Source organism: Equus quagga, chromosome 17, assembly GCF_021613505.1.
Source record: "Equus quagga isolate Etosha38 chromosome 17, UCLA_HA_Equagga_1.0, whole genome shotgun sequence".
Classification (NCBI taxonomy): domain Eukaryota; kingdom Metazoa; phylum Chordata; class Mammalia; order Perissodactyla; family Equidae; genus Equus; species Equus quagga.
This window is the reverse complement of record NC_060283.1, coordinates 47,247,219-47,269,112: the sequence shown is the minus strand read 5'-3', so window position 1 is coordinate 47,269,112 and position 21,894 is coordinate 47,247,219. Positions and strand designations below refer to the sequence as shown.

Sequence of the window (21,894 nt, the reverse complement as noted above, 5' to 3'; positions counted from 1 at the left end):
CGTGTTTATTCAACAAAGCAGCATTTGAACTCATGGTAAAATCGGAAGGTGGGAAGAACTGTTTGCAGTCAGCACGTTTTTCTGTCCATCCCACATTAGTGCAGGAGGTCTGCCTCCCGTGGGCATTGCGATTCATCAGACTTTTTCCACAAGTCTTTATGCAAACTCTGATAGAGAAAACATTTACATTTTTCCTGTTTGAAATTATGCTCATTGGGAAGATAAAGTTAATTTTTAGGTTTTGTGTATGATAAATGAAGCAGTATTTCCTGTTGGCCTTATGTGAGAAGACAGTGCGCGGTGCCACTGGCCAGTGAAGACCTCACTTTCTGTCCGTGTGTGCTGCAGCTGCAGCAGCGGCCTGTGGACTGGACAGTGGGCATCGCAACTGCGTGTTAAACAAGCTGGGCTGTTTTCCCTGTTGGTTTCTTGTTGCACAGTTGTATTGCAACAGCCGCAGCATCTGCTCTGATAGGTAGTAAAAGGGGATCTTTCTCAGCTGGCGCCGAGACGCTGGAGTGGAGTTGTCAGGCGGTGTGCCTTCCGCTCAGTGGGCGCCCAGCAGTGCGGCGCACACATGCTTGTGATGAAGTGTGTCTTCATTTAATAGTGTCCATGTTTGAAGATAATCTTTAATTGGGAAAGAAAACTAAGGATGTAGCAATAGGTAAAGTTTCCGCCCTGTTTTGGAGGCTGAGCTTTGGGGACTAACCCTAGAATGTATCTGATAGGGTTGAAACAAAGGTGCTCAGACCCTTATTTCAAATTAATGAACTCTGAAGCTTTGTTTCCATCTTACCCTAAAAGTCTCTTTTGAGCTCCCACCAAAGGAGAAGCGGAAGAAAAGGCAGTGGTGGCAATTCTGTTCTAATTCTCCCCACTGTAGCGTGGCCATCAGCTTCACCAAGACGGGTCTCTGCAGGGGCACAGATAAACAGAAGGCAGAGCAGCAGAGGCTGCCATGTTCCTGTGGGTCGGCAAGCTCTTTCAGGACTGTTGTCCTATTGTCTTAGTTTATATGGTTTTATTAAAAAACCAGCAGAGTTACGCACCTGGCATGTGTGTCAGCATCTCCTGATTCCTGCCTTCCCAGTGGCAAATGCTTGCTCTATTGTCTTTTGAAATGAAGAACAGTGAAATGATTGGTTTCCAGAGCATCTTTAAAATACGCGTACCTGAAAAAGCGTTGCAAAGAATAAAAATAATTTTACATAAAAGTGCACAAGGCCAGCCCAAACGTTTAGTGATCTAACTACCAGAAACGCTGTAATTTTTTTCCTTACATATTTTACACCCAGTAGAGAAGAAATAGAAGGAACTGTGTTATTATAGTGCTTAGAAAGAGAAGATTTCACTGTGACGTTCCTTCTAAATTGATCCAGAAACACAGCACAAATACTCGTCTCTGTTCCTGGGAATTGACTCGGCCTCTTTCCTGTCCCTCAGCGCCTGCTTTTGTGTTTCTTGCTCTAGAGTCACATTTCTTATCCTATTTGCATGTGAGTATGATGTTTATTTTTTGACTTATTAGGACATTTACATCATAATTTATATAAAAAATAATGGTACTCTTTTAGCCAGGACTTGTGGTTTGGTTATTATAGTCCTCTCCCCACTCAGAATTTCCCTTTTCATACTTGTTCGTCGTCCTGTCGTCCCCATTTTGATAAAGGCACCACTGTGGCCCAGATGGCTCCAGCCAGAAACACAGGAATCGGGTTTTTCCCCTAACAACTACCCCCACCCCTCCCTACCTTTTGGTTTTTTTCAGGTCTTCTGCTTCCACTCTCGCCCCTGCTGTGATCCACACACACAGGGGTGGGTACAGGACTTCGATTCCGGAGGCAGTCCGCGCGGGTTCATATTCTAGTCCTGTCACTTAACAGCTGTGTGGTTTTGAGCGAGTTAACCTTACTCGCTCTGCCTCAGTTTTCCCCTCTGTAAAATAGGGATGATAATGGTAACTGTCTCTTAGAGTTACTCTGAGAGTGCAGTGAGCTAATGCTTGCCGCGTCCTTAGCACATAGTCAATGCTGTAAAGGTCAGCTGCCCTCGGCAGCAGCAGCATCGTGACTTTTACAGGCCATCCAGATCTCTTGAGTATTTTCACACTCTCTGGCTCCCTCACAATAATTTGTTTATAATAATCTTCATTTGCAGAGAGAATGGTTAAATGCAGCCAAGTGTACTTTGTCGAAGAAGGCAGGAAAGTGGATAATTTTGAAATAATTGTATTCTAAATGGTTAAAGACAAAAGTCCTAGTGCTTATAGAGGTTAAACTCTCAGCCATCTGACAACTTGGTCTCTGCTGGACTGTCTCATTCTTCAGGGCCCTGAAGGGTTAAGGATTTGTGTGCTTTTATTTTAGAGAATGTTCTGTATGTTATCTCCATTTTATTTTTATAGTTTTCTTTTGAGAAAAGAGACCCTTATCAGCATCATCAACACATCTGATTTCGTATATTCCTGAACACTGTGAATTATTAAGTTCCTGTGGCCCAGGCAGTGATAATCTGAGTGATGACACTGATATTTACACGTGTGTGTGTCACACCTGTCACAGAATAAAAATACAGCCAGTTAAATGAGAGAGAGGAAGGCGACCGAGGGGGTCATCTTGTCCCCCTCCCCAAGTTTACAAACGAGGAAACAGCTCAGAAACTCCACCATGGTCATTCACAGCCACACTAGTCATTCATTTTCCCGACTCGGGAAAGCTGAGCATATTTATGTCTCATGTGGGTTGCGGGTAAGAGTATTTAAGAGATGATAGGTAGAGAATATATGTGATTGAATGGTGATCAGAACGAAAGTAGCTACGGGTGTTACGTGATCAGGTGGATAGGGATTTTTTTTAAAGCAGTCTTTTTAAAAGTGAGGCTGCTTAGAGGAGAGAGGTCAGAAAACCCCTAAAAGCCCAGAGTAAATTGAAGTTGTGTTTAATTATCCCATCCATTCCACACAGTTAGCGAGTAGTTGCTAAGTATACCAGGTCCTCTTCTAGGCACCCGGGAGGCAGTTATGAACAAGACACACAGGTTGCTCTTCTCATGGATCTTATGTTGTGTGGGAGGAAAAGAGACAGTAAATAAGAAGTTAACAGGTTTAACAGCTGCTGTGAAGGAATACAGCTGGTTGGAGACCCCGGATAGCCTCTCTGGGTAGGTTATGGCTAAGTGGAGGCCCGAGTGACAAGGGGGAGCCGATGTTGTGAAGGAACCTTCTGTGTGGTGGGGTGGGGCAGTGCAGTGGCTCTGAAATGGGGATGAGCCCAGCTGGCTGAGGCCCTCAGGGTACAGTTTCAGAAGGCGCTCAGACCCTCAAAGTCAGTCCTTGAAGGTTGTGCCCTACGTGCCCGTCTTGCCTCGTCCTCACTCCTGCCCTGGCCCAGCCTGCGTGAGGGACAGAAAGGACAAAGTTGTATTACCGGAAGTGAGGCAGGGAAGGGGGTTTGGGATGAGCACAGAGACCTGGCACTGTCTCGGTCCCTTAGGGCTCTGTAGGCCAGGGTGAGGTTTGGGACTCCATTCCTACTGGAAAGGGACAACACTGCAGAGTATTAAGCAGAGGAGTAAGCTGATTTATATTCAGACACAAAGAACACTCGCTGCTGTCTGGAGAAAGGGCTGTAGGGGAATAAGGATGGAAGCAGGTTGGCAGTCGGCATTCGTTACTTCAGAGGAGAGATGCACTAGATGATGGGGAGGCGGAGGGAAATGGCTGGATTCGGGGACTGTCTGTGAGACATCACAGTGGAGTAATCGAGTCAAGAGTAAGTTGGATGTCCAGGTAGGGGTGGTCAGGACTAGAAAGGGAAATTTGGGAAGCTCTTCCAAGCAAGGTCCCATGAGTTTGGCTTTTGTCAGGGACGTGTCAGCCATTGTGATACCATGAGGGACTGCAAAGAGTATGGCCAGGCGTGGGTAGGTCATTCAGCTTGGCGGTAGGAAGATAAGGGAGTTTCTGTTTAATTTCTGATTTCACAGTAAAGTACGAGACAGCGTAATCACCTGCAAGTGGAGACGGGAGGGCGAGCGTGGAGGATATTTGAGTAGAGAGGTGGGTTCAAATAGCCGTTTCAGAGGGGGAGACAGTGAATACACCGGGAAACTTGATCAGACTACTGGGTAGTGAGACGTATGATCATGGCATGATGAGGCTGCGTGTTGTTTCCCAGTGTTCGGCAGCATAGGCAGGGAATAAAAAAATGAGTTTCATCTCAGGGTTGGCTAACCGCAGCGACAAAGTTAGGATTGGAAACTTTTTCCAGCACAAATCAGATAAAATTTTGGGGTAGGTAGGGTCCTTTAAATGTGTTCTTTGTGGGAAAGATCATCACCAGAAGGTTCAGTGGTTAAAAGAATGAAATGAAATTCAGATTTTGGTCACACTTGAATTAAACTCATGATTTGATTTCTTTGCCACATGGTGGCACCATCAAATGGGTTTATGGATTTGGATTATATCTCTAAGGCCTTTTCAAGAATATATATATTTTCTGAAACTTATCAAGCTCATCATTTAGCTGCTAGAATCTAGGAGGCAGCTCATGCTTGCCTTTGGAATGTAAAATTCTTATTAATTGCAATCCAGTTCCTGCACGTTTCAGCCAAATCTCATCTGTCTTCTCACCCCCACAGAGCTCCTTTTGAAGGCATTGGAGCTCCCCGTGCTGAGCATTTCGTGGGGGTGCAGAGCAAGGTGAGACTTTGGCACCACTAAAGTCAAATAAGTGTTTGAAATACAGGTGCCTTATCCATCAAAATAAGAATTCTTATTGAACTTCTTAAGTTCATTATGGAATAGGACACTAGAGGGCAGTATTTATCCTTTTTCGATTTTTATCTTCATCCAGCCTCTTATTTCTAGAAATCTCCTAAATGTTGAAAATGAATATGGTTAAATGGTTTTAAGGTGTGTGAAACATATATTAATGACACAGCCGTGTTCGGGAGCTATCTGTGTACTTTTTCAGCGAGAGGAGCTTTTTATCCAATCTGTATGTAATTGGGGATTTATGGTCTGATCTAAGTTGGAGAAAATTCATAAAGACAAAAATATGTTAGCCAGCTTTAAAAGGGGATTATTAAGTGTAGACTTGATGTTACCTGCACTTCTGGTGAGCACAGAGAAAACGTTGAAAGCGCCGTGGTGCCAGTGAGCATTTCAGGCTTCAGCAGAGGGACCTTGATGAGTGATAGGACCGGTCCCCCTCCTGGTTGCATAAACAGAAGCTTGTTTACTTTGCTGTCCAGAGTTAGATAGAGCAGTTCAAATTGAACAGCCGTAAATATTTCTGTTACTTGGGTCTGGACAGTGTCTGTTTATGAATCATATTGTACCATCTGATGTTGAAATCTAGCAATCAGTAGAGGGGAAGTAGTTTTCATATCAGTAGTTCTTGATACTAGGCTAAATTTTAAACTAACATCCAAATCGTTTAAGTAAATGAAATCTGTAAGTGTATTATTAGTATATGATCCTTTGGCCAGAAAGTTGACCTTTAAGATCTCATCAAACCTTGAATATTTTTGAAAACAAAAAACAACACCCCCCCCATTACAGTTAAAAGATTGTGTGAGATTTGAGTTGTCATAGAAGATATCACAAAATAGTAATTTTTCAAAATAGAATTTTCATGTGAAACTCACTTTCTAGCTTTTTGTTAGAAAAAAATAATTTACATGCAGATATAATCTTCTGGTTTGCTGTAAAGTTTGGAACACATCCTGGCTTCTTTCTGGAAATTAAGAGTTTGGTTACATTAAAAGCTATTTGTATGTTTTTTGTTTGTTTTATCAGGTTATTCTTGGACACTATAATTGGCTGTCCTATGAAGATGTCTTTGTTAGAGCTCTCAATTTTGGAAACGGCTTACAGATGTTGGGTCAGAAACCGAAGACCAACATTGCCATCTTCTGTGAAACCAGGGCCGAGTGGATGATCGCTGCCCAGGCGTGCTTCATGTATAACTTTCAGCGTACGTATGCATGCTTATTTTCTGGGAGAGTGGCCTTATGTTACCGTGGGAGAGAGGATACTAACTTTTTATTATGAATATTGCATTCTCAAGAGATTAAAATTCTGATGTTAACTTTCACCTTGCATCCAATCAGCGGAGAACTCTTTGTTACAAGGTAGAATTCTTGGTCTATTTTGCAACTGGAACCAGTCGTGGAACAAATTTTACACTCAGTGTGGGAAGGGGTACTGCACCTCTTAATAGAGGACTTTCTGGGTTGGGGACTAGACCTGCACCCCTGGGTCACTGCTCTGCTCCCATCTCTCAGGAATTCCCCGGAAGTCAGTGTCATGTTGTTAGGCCCCTTCCATCAGTAGTCACAGTTGAACCCTAAAACACTTGCAATACTCAAACCGGGCTGCTAAGGTTAGACGATATGGAGAATTTTTATATTGTAATTCTTGGAGTGGTAATCACAGTGCCTCAGTCCGTGAGGTAGTCCTGGAAGCTTAGTTCACAGGTCTTCATGCCGAAAGTGATGTTAAGCATGGACATTGTCTTAGCCTGTAGATGATCCAGAAAGGCTACTTTTACCAGATTTCTTGCTGTAAATGCCTCCACTGTTTTTGTAAAACTGGCATACCTTTTTGTTTTCAGAGGTTTGGGTTCACAGCATGTTTCTTTTGAGAAGCTTTAAAATAATTATCATTTCTTAAAGTCACTGTAAGTCCGACTTTCTCGAGTTTGGCAGAAAGAAAATGAAAACCCACATTATTGTTATTATTATTATTTAATTTTGACATTTCTAAGAATGTTTTTCTTTAGATTTTCCCTCTTTAGAATAAGCAGTTCTGTCACTTGGTCATGCTCTTTATTTAACATAAATACCTTAAATCTGACATTCAATGTCTTACCTTCTTAGTATCTTTTAGTACCAAGTAGTTAACAATTAAGACTGACATTTTAGGAGTCAGATATAATTCCTTTCAGTGTGGCAGTCCCAGAGTAATGTCTGTAGGTGAAACAAAATTTAAAACCTTTTTGTTTTAAAATATTGGCGATCTTGGGGGAAGTTGGGGAAGGGTGAGTAGGCACGATGTTGGTTAGTATATTAAAATGGTTAGAAAGACACAGCAGAGTTAGGTCATGGACGATGGGTCTAACGATTTGGGGTCCGGCATGCTCTGTTAACTATTCACATCCACCTTCTGAGGCTTTATTTACGTTTAATACTTCCGTGAAATGTTCGAATATTTGACTCGCCCTTCTTTTCCCTGTAGTTGTTACATTGTATGCTACCCTAGGAGGTCCAGCGATTGTTCATGGGTTAAATGAAACAGAGGTGACCAACATCATTACTAGTAAAGAACTCTTGCAAACGAAGTTGAAGGTGAGGACTGCAGTTACTTTATGACTAACAGACACTTAGCATTTTCAGTGTCATGAGCCCTGTTATTGATAGTTACTTCTTTTATGATCTTTAAAATCCTTAATATCTTTGTAAGCTTTTAGGAATGTCATATTTTATTCCTTTCCTTTAGAAACGAAACAGTGGGTTTTATAAATATTTCTGTGTAAGTAGTGCAGAGAGCTACAGGTTGTTAATAAGCCCGTGTCTAAGTGAGGGATTGCAACTTCGTTTTTTCCTTCTTGTACTTTGCTATTTTCTAATCTATTTTCAATAAATTTGTAATTTTGAAGGGTTATTTTTAAACTAGTAATTCATTTATTTCTGAAGCATTGAGTCATGAGTTTTTAGAAGTTTTTAAAGGGAAAAAGAGAGACTTTATGAAACTAGACAACTCCCTGTGAAAACAGTATCTGGTCTGTTCTTTTTTCTGTAAAATTTTATGTCAACCCCTCGCCCGCCCCCGCAGTTCTTCATTAGCTTCTTGAGAACATGAGGGACTTGTGGCTGCTCCGTAGTTCAGGCAGCTACTATATTTACTTGCTCATTTTGTAAGAATTTTACCAAACAACAGGGGCACACTCAGTACATCTCATGCTATAAAAAAGTAATTGAAATTTCAGACCAGTATTTCTACGTCTGAAAAAAGTGGTATTCATACTGGTGCGCTCCCTCCCCCTTGCTTTTTTTTGAGGCAGGAAGTTACTTTAATAATTTGTTGAATATGGTAGCCTGCCTTTCTTGCGTCCGGGATGTTGGCCAGGCTGTGTAGTGCAGGCTGGTGAGGAAGGTGACGAGGGCCTGTGTCTTCCAGGATATCGTCTCCATGGTCCCGCGCCTGCGGCACATCATCACTGTCGACGGAAAGCCACCGGCCTGGGCCGAGTTCCCCAAGGGCGTCATCGTGCACACCATGGTGGCCGTGCAGGCTCTGGGAGCGAAGGCCAGCGTGGGTATGTCCTTACGTACATCCTGCAGTGACCCTGTGCTCCGGGATCGTCCCAGGGTCTGATCCTAAAGTCAGATCAAGCGCCCGCTCCATTTCTACACCATTGCTTTGGGAAGTGAGGTCGCTCTAGGTGTATGTTTGTCTACTCTTTAAAGAGGGGTTTAAGGAAAATACACACAGTTTATTAGAGTTCTAAAAATATTTACTTGAAATTAATTTAAAATACATTTCACACTATATAGTTTTCCCTTTTCCTGTTTCTGCTGGTTCTGGATGGCTTAAAGTTAGTTTAATGTGAACTCTCTGTAACTGTTGACAGATAGCTAGAGTGGCCGGCCCTAGATCCCTCCTTTTACTCCCTGCTCCAACTCTGCCTCTTCCAGAGGGGGCATCTTTTTACCTTCCAACAGCACCCCTACTCAGGGTGACCGGAAGTTCCTCCTGTCACGTGAGTGTCGGGAAATGTTAGAGGAGGGGTAGTGGTGTTTACAGATAGCGCAAAAGCTGCCAGGATGCTGGGGCCATATTTCTTTTATAGTTGGAAACTTCGTGATTAGTTAGATCTGAGCATTCACTCAGCTCGGGAATAGGGTTATGCTGACCTTAATTTTGCGCATATTGAATTTGAGGTGCTGGTGGAACGTTCCGTCTAGCTAGCGGGGAGTGACACATACAAGTCTAGTACTCTGGAGTTAAGTTTGGAGTTGAGAGATTTAGGAGCAGTTAGGTTTTAATTATAGCTGTCGGAGTAGGGGAGGTCACCCACAGAGAATGGTGCCTCCGAAGGCCGCCAGGGGTTGGTCAGAGAGGAAGGAAGAAAACATGTCGTGTGTGGTTCACGGGAGCCAAGTGCAAGGAGCGTCTTGGTGAGCCAGGAGTCATCACATCACCTCAGAACAGTTTCCAAGAAGTGGTGGTGGGGAATGGTGCCGTGGGACGAAGGCGTGAATGGCAGATTAGGAAGTGAGGACTTGAATGATAACAGTTGTCAAGAAATATGTCTGGGCAGGTAGAGAAAGGGTGCACTTGGGAATGTTTTTACAGTTTTACCCTCCTTATGTAAAGTCCACCTTGAGGGTAGTTCCATGATTAATTCAGGCAGTCAGCAGTGCCATCCATGACCTATTTCTCTGTCTTTCCACTGTGTCACCTCTGCAGGGTGTTGGCTGCTGTCCTTAGGCTTGTGCAAATGGAGGACATTGTCTTTTAATGTGGGATCCCAGTGTAGCCCAGTTAACTTCCCTGCTCGGAGGCAGAGAACATCCTTTAGCAAATGTCTAGGTGTCCTGGTCCGACCACCCTTACTTCTTAATTGAATTGCTGGAGTTGTCTTCTCTCTCCCTACCTTCTTCCTTCCCTTTCTTAAGTTAGGTAGTCACACAGCAGCCAGAGTGATCCTTATCACGGATGATGACAAGCCCTTGTTCAAAACAACACTGCTTCCACCCGAGTGAAATCCAAAGTCCTTAGCATGGCCTCCAAGGCCCCACATGATGTGGTCCTGGCTGCTCCCTCCCTTCATTCCCTGCCACTTTTACTCTTGCTCACTCCATCCCCACCACACTTCTTCCTGGTCTGTCCATATGCAAAGCACATTCCTACCTCAGGGCCTTTGCACTTGCTTCTTTTCTTCTGCTTGAAACACTCTTATCGTAATTCCAGGATTTTCATGGCTCCCTTCCTCACTTTATTCAGGTCTTCACTAAAACAGGAACTCTACAGAAAGGCCTTTCCTGACTTTTCCATCTAAATAGCTTCTGCTAGCATCTTCTCACCTTGTCTTGCTTCATTTTTCTTCATAGCTCTTATCATAGTATGGATTTATATGTTTGTCCCAATAGAATGAGTGTCCCTTATGCGCAGGGACTTGATCTGTTTTGTTGACGTCTGTATGACTACAATTAATTGTTTTTGAATGAGTAACAAAGAAATGATTATGAAAAAAATTGATACGGCTGAATTTCTCAGAAGTGTGTGTGTGTGTTTTTTTTCTCCAATACAGAAAACGAACCTCATAGCAAACCAGCGCCCTTAGATATTGCGGTAATCATGTATACAAGTGGATCCACAGGACTTCCGAAGGGGGTCATGATCTCCCATAGTAACATTATTGCTGGTATAACCGGGATGGCAGAAAGGATTCCAGAACTGGGGTATGTCATGGTAAATAAATACGGGGTAGTCCAGTGTTTATATCTGCTGTTGTGTTAACATTCGAGTCTTTAGTAGGACATGGATGAATTCGTCCTTCAGAATCTGTTTACAGTAGGCATTTCCTTCAAAACAAGGGACATTAAAATTAATTACAATATAGTTAATGGTGAGCTTTAAAGTATAGTTTATAGATATCATTGTTAATTTTACTTTTTACTTTAAAAGTACAAATTTTAACTGACTTAAATCCCTTAATTTAAATTATTTTAATCAGTTATTGTTGTTGCCTCTATAATCATTTTTATTTGTAAATATGTTCTAATTCATATTGGATATATAGAGAGCTTAATATACCCAATAAGTATTTATTGAGCTTCTGTAGCCAGCCTCAGATTTTTCTTTTTAAGACGAATTCCAGTAGTAGCAGGGGAAGGTGGGTGTACTGGGCGTACTGGGTGGACTGGAGTGGGGAAGAGGCTTAGAGGAAACTGGCCGGGAGCCTGAGGGATTGTAAGGGAAACGTTCCCAGGGATGGAATCAGTATTCTGATGCCTCATCTGGTACAGTGGTTGGAGATTTTTGATGCTCTGTGTACAGAAATGACACACACACAGGTTACTGTGGAATTGAATTTGGGGGTGGAGAGAGAAATTGTACTTTCAGGGAAAAATTCAGAGCAACAGTTTCCTTCTGGGTTTGCCTCAGTTGCCCTTCATATTTTGGGGGTGGGGGCAGTTCTTGAAATATACACACATACATACATATACATTTAAGAACATGAGTAAGAACATATGTAAGAACATGAGATATGATTTATTATAATTTAATCTGACTCTCAGAACAGGCATCTCATCTGTGAAGTTCTTGGCAGACAGTTGTGGATTCTATCTGAACTCTTCTGCTTGGTCGCCCACCATCTGTAAAGACCATTTCCTCCTCAGATGATTCCTTCTGCCCTCCGTGTTGTTTTCTGAGCCCCTGTGTCCTCCGCCTCGGCTCTGTGCCTTGCAGCACTCATGAGTACTGGGAGCCTTCCAGTAGGACCGGAACAGCCTCTGCTTTCGAGTCTCTGCCGCCTCAGTTTGAGGTTGAGCTGTTGTTCTTTTTCCCTGACACCCACGGTGTCTGCCTGTCTGTCTCACACACACACACACACACACGTACACACACTCTCCTCCCCACCAGCAGGGAGCCCGTGTTGATGTCCTGAGGCCACTCCGCGTGCCTTTCCCAGCTTGCTCCCCGTGCGTCATTCTCAGCAGGCAAGGCCCCTGACGGTGGCTCTGTCTCCCTTTTCTCTTAGAGAAGAAGATGTTTACGTCGGGTATTTGCCCCTGGCCCACGTTTTAGAGTTAAGTGCTGAGCTTGTCTGTCTGTCTCATGGCTGTCGCATCGGCTACTCTTCACCGCAGACCCTGGCGGATCAGGTAAGTTAGACGTCTGCGACTTGAGGTACTAGAAAATCATCATTATTTTTAACACCTTTTTTTTCTGTATGACAGTATATTCTAAGGATGACAGTTATTCATTTTTAAGTAACCACTTGCCTTTTAAGTGCTTTTTAGAATATAAGTGAATTAAAACGATGAATCTACAATATGCTTTTTGATCTAAGAATTCCATTGAATTTTTAAAACAAAGATCACTTTATATAAATCACTTTTTCTCTCTCTAGTCTTCAAAAATAAAAAAAGGAAGCAAAGGGGACACATCCGTGTTGAAACCAACACTGATGGCAGCTGTTCCGGTAAGAATCGGCCGTTAATTACTGTCCAGTACTAAAGAAGTGTCGTCTGCTGCAGACATCAGTGTTAGTGGAAAAGATATTGTGGGCAAGGTAGTTTATGCAGGATTTATTCCGTATTGATTATCTGTATTGCCTTAAGCTCTACAGGATTTATTCAGTCTCGTTTTACTTTTTTTTCTTATTTACTAAACACTCAACTTAGTTTCAGCTACCATATGATATTATTATCTCCCTTTGCTGAAAAGCTTCTTGTTCAAGTCATTTTCATGATACTCGTTTGCTGTTAGTAGAAACCTGAAGCCCAGCAGGATACAGAAGGGAAGGTTTGAGATCACCTCCTTCTATACGAATCGTGTAATTACCTCCTGAGTCCTCAGGGAAAGTCTGGCCTAGACACAAAAACAGTGACAGAGAAGTTGGTGCGACTTTGAATTACCTGAAATGCGCTGTGCATCTCAACTAAATACCAGGCATGGGGAGGGGCTGGGGATCAGATCAGTAGAAATGGGACAGCAATGGTGATCTGTCTCCTTACTGTTAAGTTTTACCTGGTTTTCTGATTTTGTTTGAAAGTGGTGGGAATTCTTACCAGATACCTGAGTGCTCACATCCAAGCATAATTACTTAGTAATTGCGAAGTCAAATATAAATGCCCAGTAGTTTCGGAGTTTCTATGGGTATAGAGTTTCCTTAGTAGTGTCTTACTATAAATTCTTAGTTTACTTAAAAATTAAATATAATTTAAAATTGTAGAGGAAGAACGATTTCAAGTCATTAAAGTATTCATAGCAGTAGGCCTAGTAAGCAAAATGCAGTGCAGACAAGGAAAAATTCCCGGGTGCAGCATTAAGAGACAAACAACAACCCAAAAAACCAAAAATCCCCCACGGTCCTTTTGTGAGCAAAAAAAATGTGGTACTCTATATCTTTATAGGATAAAGTTATGAGAAGTTTAAAAAACATTTCATATAGTAGTTCATGTATTTAGTGAGTTTAGTTTTTAGTTGAGAATAAGTAAGATAAACAAGCAAAGCAATATAAAGAATCAATAATGGCATATTACTGTCTTAAGGCTTTTATTTCTCTCTTTTTTTTGCTACTCATGCGAGCATCTGGATCTGTTTCTGCTATTAAAAATTATTTTTACAGCAACCTCATTTTTTAACTAATTGTGGCTCTATTTTAAAAGTTTGTTCCTGATAGAATATATCTTTAAAAATGCCTCAATATTGATAGAAATATTAACCTGATAATATTTTAATATGTAAGGCAGCTGATAGCATTATTGACTGTATTAATGCATTTTTATAATCTAGGAAATCATGGATCGAATCTACAAAAATGTCATGAATAAAGTGAATGAAATGAGTAGCTTTCAACGCAATCTGTTTATTCTGGCCTATAATTACAAAATGGAACAGATTGCAAAAGGGCAGAGTACTCCACTATGTGACAGGTGGGTATAAAGGTTCTCCCCTCCTTAATAATTTAATCGTTTGATTCACATTAATAGCCCAGTTAATTGAGATAGTTATAGGAAATAAACTTATTTTAAAAATTCAAAGAGACTCTTTAAAATCCATCTTTGTAAGAATATGAGGAATTTAAAAAATTGCAGTGTTATTTGAAAAAATTTTTCACTTACAATTTTGCTGTATTTAATAGTGTACTTATATTTTTTATGGACATTTATGTGATTTTAATTATTTTGAGAAATAGTTGCTCTTTGCTTTTAAATTTATTTCAATATGAATATAAAATTGCAATCAAATATGATTAAATGTTTTGTGCTTTTGTTAAATGACCAGTTTTACCACAGATCTGTTTTTTGCTTCTGTAGTGCTAATAGAGTAAGTAGATTTAATTATAAAATAGTTTAGAAATTAGAAAGTGAAATTATGACATTCAGATTATTTTTAATGCAAATATTAATACAGTTTTCAGATGCTTCACATTATTTAAAACTTTATAGGTTTTTTTCCCTGCCTTACTTTTAGTTGTCTAGATATATAACCTACTTTGTAAAGCCTGTTAATGTTATTTTTTAAAAATGATTGCCTCTTGGTCTTCACTTTTTTCAAAGTTATAAAACAAACAAACAACCCTTTTCCCCTTTTTGATCAAGGTAGTAAGCAATCTATTTTATTAGTCTATTTTCAGAAATGTTTCAATTAGATGTTTGAATTGTTTTCTTTTTTTTTGATTTACCAGGTATTTTTAAACAATAAACATTTCAGAACTTGAATTAGTGACATTTTAAAAAGTTAGATTGCTGTGTACAAATATTTGCACATTTGTAATGAAGTAAGCTAAAGCAAAAAATTAATTTGCTTTTAAGGATTATTCGGTATTAATATGTATTATATAACGATGTAAAACTAATTGCTCTGGCTTAAGCAAGGGTTTTCCATTAACGTACAAAATTAAACCTGACAATTTTGAATTCAAATATTACTTGAAAGGTTCTTAAGAGAAAATCATATACTCTTTACTTGGTTGGACTTCTAGAAATTAAGATTTAAGTAGTGGGTCAAGAGAATCTCTTTAATGGGCTCTGTGGCCTTGGATAAGTCACTTAATCTCAAAATCTCATCTATCAAAATTGGAAGCTTCATCTAAATGATTTGGAATATCCCATTCAGCTTAAAATCCTGTGATTCTCTGATTAATTTTTTTTTAGATTTATTTTCCGGAAAGTTCGAAGCTTGCTAGGTGGAAATACTCGGCTTCTGCTATGTGGAGGTGCTCCGCTTTCTGCAACCACACAGCGATTCATGAATATCTGTTTCTGCTGTTCCGTTGGTCAGGGGTATGGACTCACCGAATCTTCTGGGGCTGGCACAATTACAGAAGGTTAGTATGGTCCACAAGTGGTGTCTCCAGCAGAAGCTGGGGTGCAGCTCCAGGTATTTTTTGGTGTGGGTTGTTTTCTGCAAATATCTAAGAGTGGTTAACGTGTTTGTGTAGCAGAATAATGGTAGATTCCAAGTACTGTGGTTATTGATAGCAGTGTATTAGGTACATCTAATAGTCAGTAATTCCTCTAGAGGAGTTTTTCATGTTAAACCATCATATATAATATTAAGAACTACTTAGCATTCTGGAAAAGAAGTTTTAGTAACAAGCATTGGCTGTATTGTATGCATTTACTTTTATTATATCAATTAAATATGCATATCTACTTCCTTTCTTCTGAGGATCTTTAATTTCTTCTGTTTTTAAGATTCAAATTGAATGTGTGATTAATCAATTACAGTTTATGTTGTAAGTATAACAGTCTCTAAAGTATTAAATATCAGCCTTTTGCTTCTGATATTTGAATGATCTCTGAAGAGGCCACAATGTAGTAGTAATTCATAAGAGCGGTGGATTCTTCTCCCAGATCCTTGAAAGTTAACAGTCTTCATCTCCAGCCTGAATTTAAATAGGGTGTGATAGCATGAAGGGAAGTGAGGGAGACTGCAGAGGTCTCGCTTGGAAATAGTGCTCTGTGGGAGAACATGGGGAAGTTATTTGTACTGCAGAGCTGTCAAGCCTCGTAAGAAAGTGGAGTAGCTGTAAACCAGTGTGCTCCATCCTCCTGTAAGACAGGGCTACAGATTCATGAACCAGGCGGTTATATAATGAGCTGAGTGGGCCCTGATGTAGGAAAGTGTGATGGGTAAGGATTCTGCGGGAACTAGGGCAGGTAGGCCCCCTTTCATGGGGGACTACAGTTGCTCTGCTGGGAACGTGGGCCCGTTGTTGCTGGAGATTCTACACTTATATGTAAAATATCTTGATTTTTAAGTGTAGATAACTAATTCAGAGTAAAAAAAAGAACAAAAGTCAGTGTGGGCCCCACAGCCTGTGGTTTGTGTTTGTGATTTCTGCTTTGAAGGATTCTCTGAGGTATCTAAGCTTGGGGATAAATCATCATTTTTGGTTGTTTAGAAAAAAAAACAATTTATTAAGTACTGTAATCAAATTCTTTTTTTCATTTGCATCTTAGTGTGGGACTACAATACTGGCAGAGTGGGAGCACCATTAGTTTGCTGTGAAATCAAATTAAAGAACTGGGAGGAAGGTAATAACCTCTTTTAACTGTAGAGCATTAATGCACATAATACTAAACTTGAAAATTAGAATTGTGTTTCATTTCCTTCCTTTGGAATATAAAATCACCCACAAGTGCTCATTTTTGTTCTTTATAATAGAAATATTCTAGAGCTATGTGAATGCATTTATTTTGCTTGTTTTAAACACGATTCTGAAGAATTTAATTGTTTTTGCTTTGCTTCTTATTTTATTACATAAATACATGTAAGAATTATGGCAAAAGCTTGAGAAATGTGCTCAATGAATAATGTCAATAAATTCGGAATGATCATAACTTTATTTTGTAGAAGCAAAATCACAAAATTTTTTCTATGGAACTGAAAATTTTTCCGTGTTTTTTCTTCTCTCTTTTCCCTTAGGGCTCCAACCCACAATTATCAGAAGTAAATTTTCACTGTAATTCCATAAAAATCTATTGGTTATGTCATTTAAATACTAATCACTTTTTTAAAGTCTCATTGGATCCTATTAACATGTACATATTATCTGTGATTTGTTTGGGTGTGCTTTTCTTTTATACAAAGTAAAAATAAAGACTTGAAGGCTTAGATGTCAGTAGTCCACTTTTGCAGCAATCTTTTAGCAAAATTAGTGAAAATGTTCGATAAATTTAAACTTGGAGTCATTCTGTAATTATCTGTAAGGAATAAATCTAGATATGTAATAATTTGATTTTATACAGAGATTCATTGTTCTCTTATCAAGTGCATGATTTAATACCTTTGTCAGTTTATTAATGTGATATTTAAGAATCTCTACAGAATCTTTAAAGGAATTTACCTGTGTAGTATTTGTAATTATTTTGTACAACAGATGGAAGATGTTAGATTTTTGATTATCATTTTTTTCTTAGAATGGTAGTTTAACAGCGTAAGTGCTTGTGGTTAAGCAACTGAAATTTTGCATCTGGTTTTATGCTCGTGAGTTTTGTTCTTTCATAGTGTCTGCCTTATTTCCTTTGGGAAACTAATTGGATTTAAAATCAGATGTCCCTGTTTAGGAACTGATAGTTTCAAGTTTTCACATGATGTGTACAGGGATAGCAATGTTGAATTAACCCTAAATTACTCTGTGTTTATTAGGTGGATACTTCAATACCGATAAACCACACCCCAGGGGTGAAATTCTTATTGGTGGCCAAAATGTGACAATGGGATACTACAAAAATGAAGCAAAAACAAAAACTGATTTCTTTGAAGATGAAAATGGGCAGAGGTGGCTCTGCACTGGAGACATCGGAGAGTTTGACCCTGATGGTTGTTTAAAGATTATTGGTGAGCTATCTAATATTTTTTTTGAGAGGGATGTTTCTGAAATAGTTTTATAAAAGAGATGAAGCTCTTTAATAATGTGAGAATATGTCTTTATGTAGTGTTGTTATGGTCTATTGCATCGTCCTGGAATATGAAAATTTGTAATGGGGACTGTGCGGAATTCATAAGACTTGACACATTATGAAGTCTCAAAAACTGTGCAACAGCAGTGGTATTTTTAATTACTATTGGATAATCCTGGAAAGTCAAATTCTCAGGGAATGTTCATTTTATGAATTGTTTGGCATCCAGAGGTTATTGGGCAGGGCTCTCCTCTGTCGGAACCATGTCCTTGCCTGTGAGGACTAAGGAAGGCCTGGCAGCTCGATACTGTGACCCACAGGGCGAGCAACACCTTCCTCTGCTTCTCCTCTTGGCTCCTTGTTCTCAGTTGGTGCCATTCTATCCCAGTCGTGCCGACTGGAAACCAGCAGGAGGTGAGAGACTCTGCTCTTCAGTCAGTCCCCACATCTAACCCATAGCCCACTGATGGAACTTCGGAAATAGGCCTCAAGATCGTTCTCTACTCTGTTTCCTTGTTCCTCTTACACGATCGTAGGTCAGGCCTGCACCTTCTGTCACCCTATTGCAAGAAAGTCCTCTCTGTTGCCATGCTTGCCCCCTTCAGCGCACTGCTCACCGCGGCCGTGCGACTGCTAAACCCCCACCTCACTGGACCACCTTCCTGCCGAAGACCTGCTGGCTCCTCCAGGCTCCGGTCAGGCTGCCTCTGCTGCATGGCCCCGTTCACCTCCCCGCTTCCGTCTCCGGTTGTTTCCTCCTTTCTGCTGCAGTCATTCCAGCTGACACGTCTCTGTTCCACTTGGCTACCGCTCAGTCTGCCCTCATGACTCAGCTCAGGCCTCACTCGCAGGAATTCTTTCCACATAGTTGGAGAGTCTCAGCGCCTAGTCCGTGTTGTATGGAGGTCAGAGGCTGTGGCATGGCGCCTCTCTTCAGTTAGAGTGTAAGCTTTCAGATGGCGTTGACTGTGTTCTTTACCTTCTTGGTGTTAATATTTACCAGGAACAAACCCAAAGCCCTGATGATAGGGTCCCTTAATCAGAAACTAATTTTCTTTAAGAATGTATGTAATAGTACAAAGATTGGGGCCCAATTTTATTACGTACTTTTAGCATAACTATTATAATAAACTTGACAGCAAATTACTTAGTGAATATCCAATATTTCTATGTATTGAAGGTGTTATTAATATTACCCTCCAATGTGCCCCCTCTGGCCTTTTTTGCACAGATCGTAAAAAGGACCTTGTAAAACTGCAGGCAGGAGAGTACGTTTCTCTTGGGAAAGTAGAGGCAGCTTTGAAGAATCTCTCACTAATAGATAACATTTGCGCGTATGCAAACAGGTAAGCCTTTTGAATCCCTGCTGCTGGAAACCTTTGGTGTCGCCGTCCTCTGTGGGCCTTCTTTGTAAAACTGCACCCAGAACTCTGCCTGCTTGTCCGTTGTCCCTGGGAGTGGCCTCTTCTCCGTATCGCTGTTAGCTCATTCTTTCCTTGTGATACTTCCCCTCCTCATCTTCCTCTGTGTCCCTGTTTTCTGCTTTACGTGTCTCGCTGCCATGTCCTTTGTGGTTGGGAGGTGGAGAAAATCAGGTCCTCCTTCCTGCTGCCGTGGTGTTCCTAGCCGCCTGTCCCGCTGCATCGGGAAGCTCTCCAGAACCAGTCCAGAGGAAAGGGGGAGCAAGGAAGGACGCGGGGGCTGGGGGTCAGCCAGCAGCACTCTGCTCAGTTCTTACTGCCCTGCTCTGAGCTGGAACCTGCTTGGGACCCTGGCCAGGGCCGAGGCCTTCCACCTTAGCTCTCTGAAGCTGCGGCTTAACACAGAGCATCTCTAACCCGTGATGCTGTAGAGGCAGCTGGGAAGGAGGATTTAAAGTTAAAATTCCAGAAATGCGTTCTTGGGAAGTGTGTTGGAATTTCAGATTGGTGCTCTGATTACATTTTCCGTGACAGTATTTCATGTGGTAATTATTCTCCAGTGTTAATGATCACATATTTCGTGGCCAGCCTGGGAACCTTACTACAAGCACTTGACATAGTAATTATGAAACAATAAAACCTGGTATCAGAAGAATCAATTTAGAAACAGACTTTGAGGGACAGCCCCAGTGAAAGATCTACTATGTTGATTTATAAATGACTCTGTCCCTCAGTTAGCCGTGGAGATCTTCTTTAGTGATGCTGCAGTTCTGGACTTGACTCGTGTGTTGCTGACCAGAACTGTCCTCCTCTTCCTGATGCTGCTGCCATTTCTTCGGGGTGCTGCCTTCAGCGAGCACGCTCAGAGCTCCTCCAAGCAACACACATTCTCATGATCACAAAAGAGAGAAATAAATAGAATCACCTTACTTTGATTTACTGTCAAATTTCGTTAGATACAGTTTCTGATTTACATTAGCTTTTGTTTTGGTTTAACCTGTTCAAGTGAATTACTGATTTTTAAAGATGAGTTTTCTAATATTTGTAATTTTCTTTTAAAAAATGTGTACATGGCTCTATTTATAATAGTTAGGCATAGCTGAGATTTATCATGACATGTCAGGTTAAGGTTTATTTAGCAGTGAACTCTGCCAAAGCATTGGAACGTGTTATGAATCAGACAGTAAAAGTGGCTCTTGCATGAAATAAGTATGCCGGTACCAAATCTGCCTCATGCATTTTCTTTAAAATAATAGACAGTTAACTACCGAAATGTCAATGTAATCAGTAACTGTGGTGAACATGGCTTGTCATTGAGTTCCTTCCCTAATCTATCCTTCATGTATTTCAGTTATCATTCTTACGTCATTGGATTTGTTGTGCCAAATCAAAAGGAACTAACAGAACTAGCTAGAAAGAAAGGCCTGAAAGGGACTTGGGAGGAGCTGTGTAACAGTTGTGAAATGGAAAACGAGGTACTCAAAGTGCTTTCTGAAGCTGCTATTTCAGGTGAGTGACTGTGAAACTGATTCTGAGACCTGGGGCGGGAAGAGAGTACTTAAATTGATTCATGCTGTTACATTCCAAGGCTTTGCCTACATCATTTTCTGCCCAGAAACCAATCCTATCTTCCTAGTAGATGGAAGAACATACTTATCCGTCCCCCATTCAAGCCCGTCTGTGGGACGCACATGTCCTCTGCACCCACTCCAAATCCTGACTTTGGCTCCCTGTATCAGAGCGTTCTCACCTCTGCAGCTTCTGATTTCCGGACTGGCCATTTCTCCACGTCCCTCGCCTGTTCCCAAGACCCTGCTCAGCTTCCTGGCCCCCCCCAGTCCACAGTGGACCGTCCAGAACTCTTCTCTGCCCTTTCTGCACTGTTAGTGTACTGGTAGTTGGTTGTATTAATAGGTCCTGTACCCACTTTGTGTGTGTGTGTTGACTGGGGCGCGATGAGGCTAGTTTAATATAGGTGGTTTAATAAAAACAGCTATACCTTCTGAGTCATCACCAGTAAGTATTATACAAGTATGTATTTTTATTCTCCTGGGATATGTTCTTCAAGGTTACGAAAAATGTAAATTGCATTTAATCAGATGAAATCATTATTCTGACCCTTTAAATTATGTTTTGTAGTATGTCAGATTGAACATAATGCCAGCATTCTTGGGTAACTCAAAACCTTGGACTGATGTTAAATTGAGCTAATTAATGGATAGTCATTAGAAACCTACATAATTTCTAAGTGGAATACTGAGGCATTAATAATTAAGCATAATTATGTTTATATACATTTTTACCTCTTATTTTTAAATTTTATGTTTAACAGGTTTATTGAGATATAATTCACGTACCAAACAACTCATCCATTTAATGTGTACCGTTAGGTAGTTTGTATTCACAGAGATGTACACCCATCACCACAGTTTAGAACATTGTTGTCACTCCGGAAAGAAATCCCATGTTTGTCAGCAGTCCCTCCCCATCACCCTCCAGCCACCCCAGCCCTTGGCAACCACAGTCTTCCTGCTGCTGTAGATTCGCCTTTTCTGGAGATTTTGTATGAGTAGAATCATACAGTATCTGATATTTTGTGACTGGCTTGTACTTAGTGTATTGTTCATCCATGTTTCCTTGTTGTGTCTTCTATCAATACTTCATTCCCTTTTATTGTAATGTAATATTTCATCATATGGTGTATATCACACTTTGTTTATCCATTTATCAATTGGTGGACATTTAGGTTGTTTCCCCTTTTGGCTGTTAGTGAATAATGCTGCTATGAACATTTGTATACAAGTTTTTGTGTGGATGT

At 40.7% G+C, this 21,894-nt stretch overlaps 1 protein-coding gene across 2 annotated transcripts in view; it reads left to right on the top strand.

Moving 5' to 3' along the window:
* The window catches only part of ACSL3 (acyl-CoA synthetase long chain family member 3), a 72,773-nt gene that overhangs the window by 43,508 nt on the left and 7,371 nt on the right, over nt 1-21,894 (top strand). For both annotated transcript variants that reach the window (XM_046644059.1, XM_046644058.1), the window contains 12 exons: nt 5,804-5,981; nt 7,244-7,353; nt 8,186-8,324; nt 10,323-10,473; nt 11,778-11,901; nt 12,150-12,221; nt 13,538-13,677; nt 14,902-15,074; nt 16,213-16,287; nt 17,402-17,593; nt 18,887-19,001; nt 20,428-20,585. In XM_046644059.1, the coding sequence (XP_046500015.1) occupies nt 5,804-5,981; nt 7,244-7,353; nt 8,186-8,324; nt 10,323-10,473; nt 11,778-11,901; nt 12,150-12,221; nt 13,538-13,677; nt 14,902-15,074; nt 16,213-16,287; nt 17,402-17,593; nt 18,887-19,001; nt 20,428-20,585 (1,627 nt within the window). The remainder of the gene's footprint in view (nt 1-5,803; nt 5,982-7,243; nt 7,354-8,185; nt 8,325-10,322; nt 10,474-11,777; nt 11,902-12,149; nt 12,222-13,537; nt 13,678-14,901; nt 15,075-16,212; nt 16,288-17,401; nt 17,594-18,886; nt 19,002-20,427; nt 20,586-21,894) is intronic.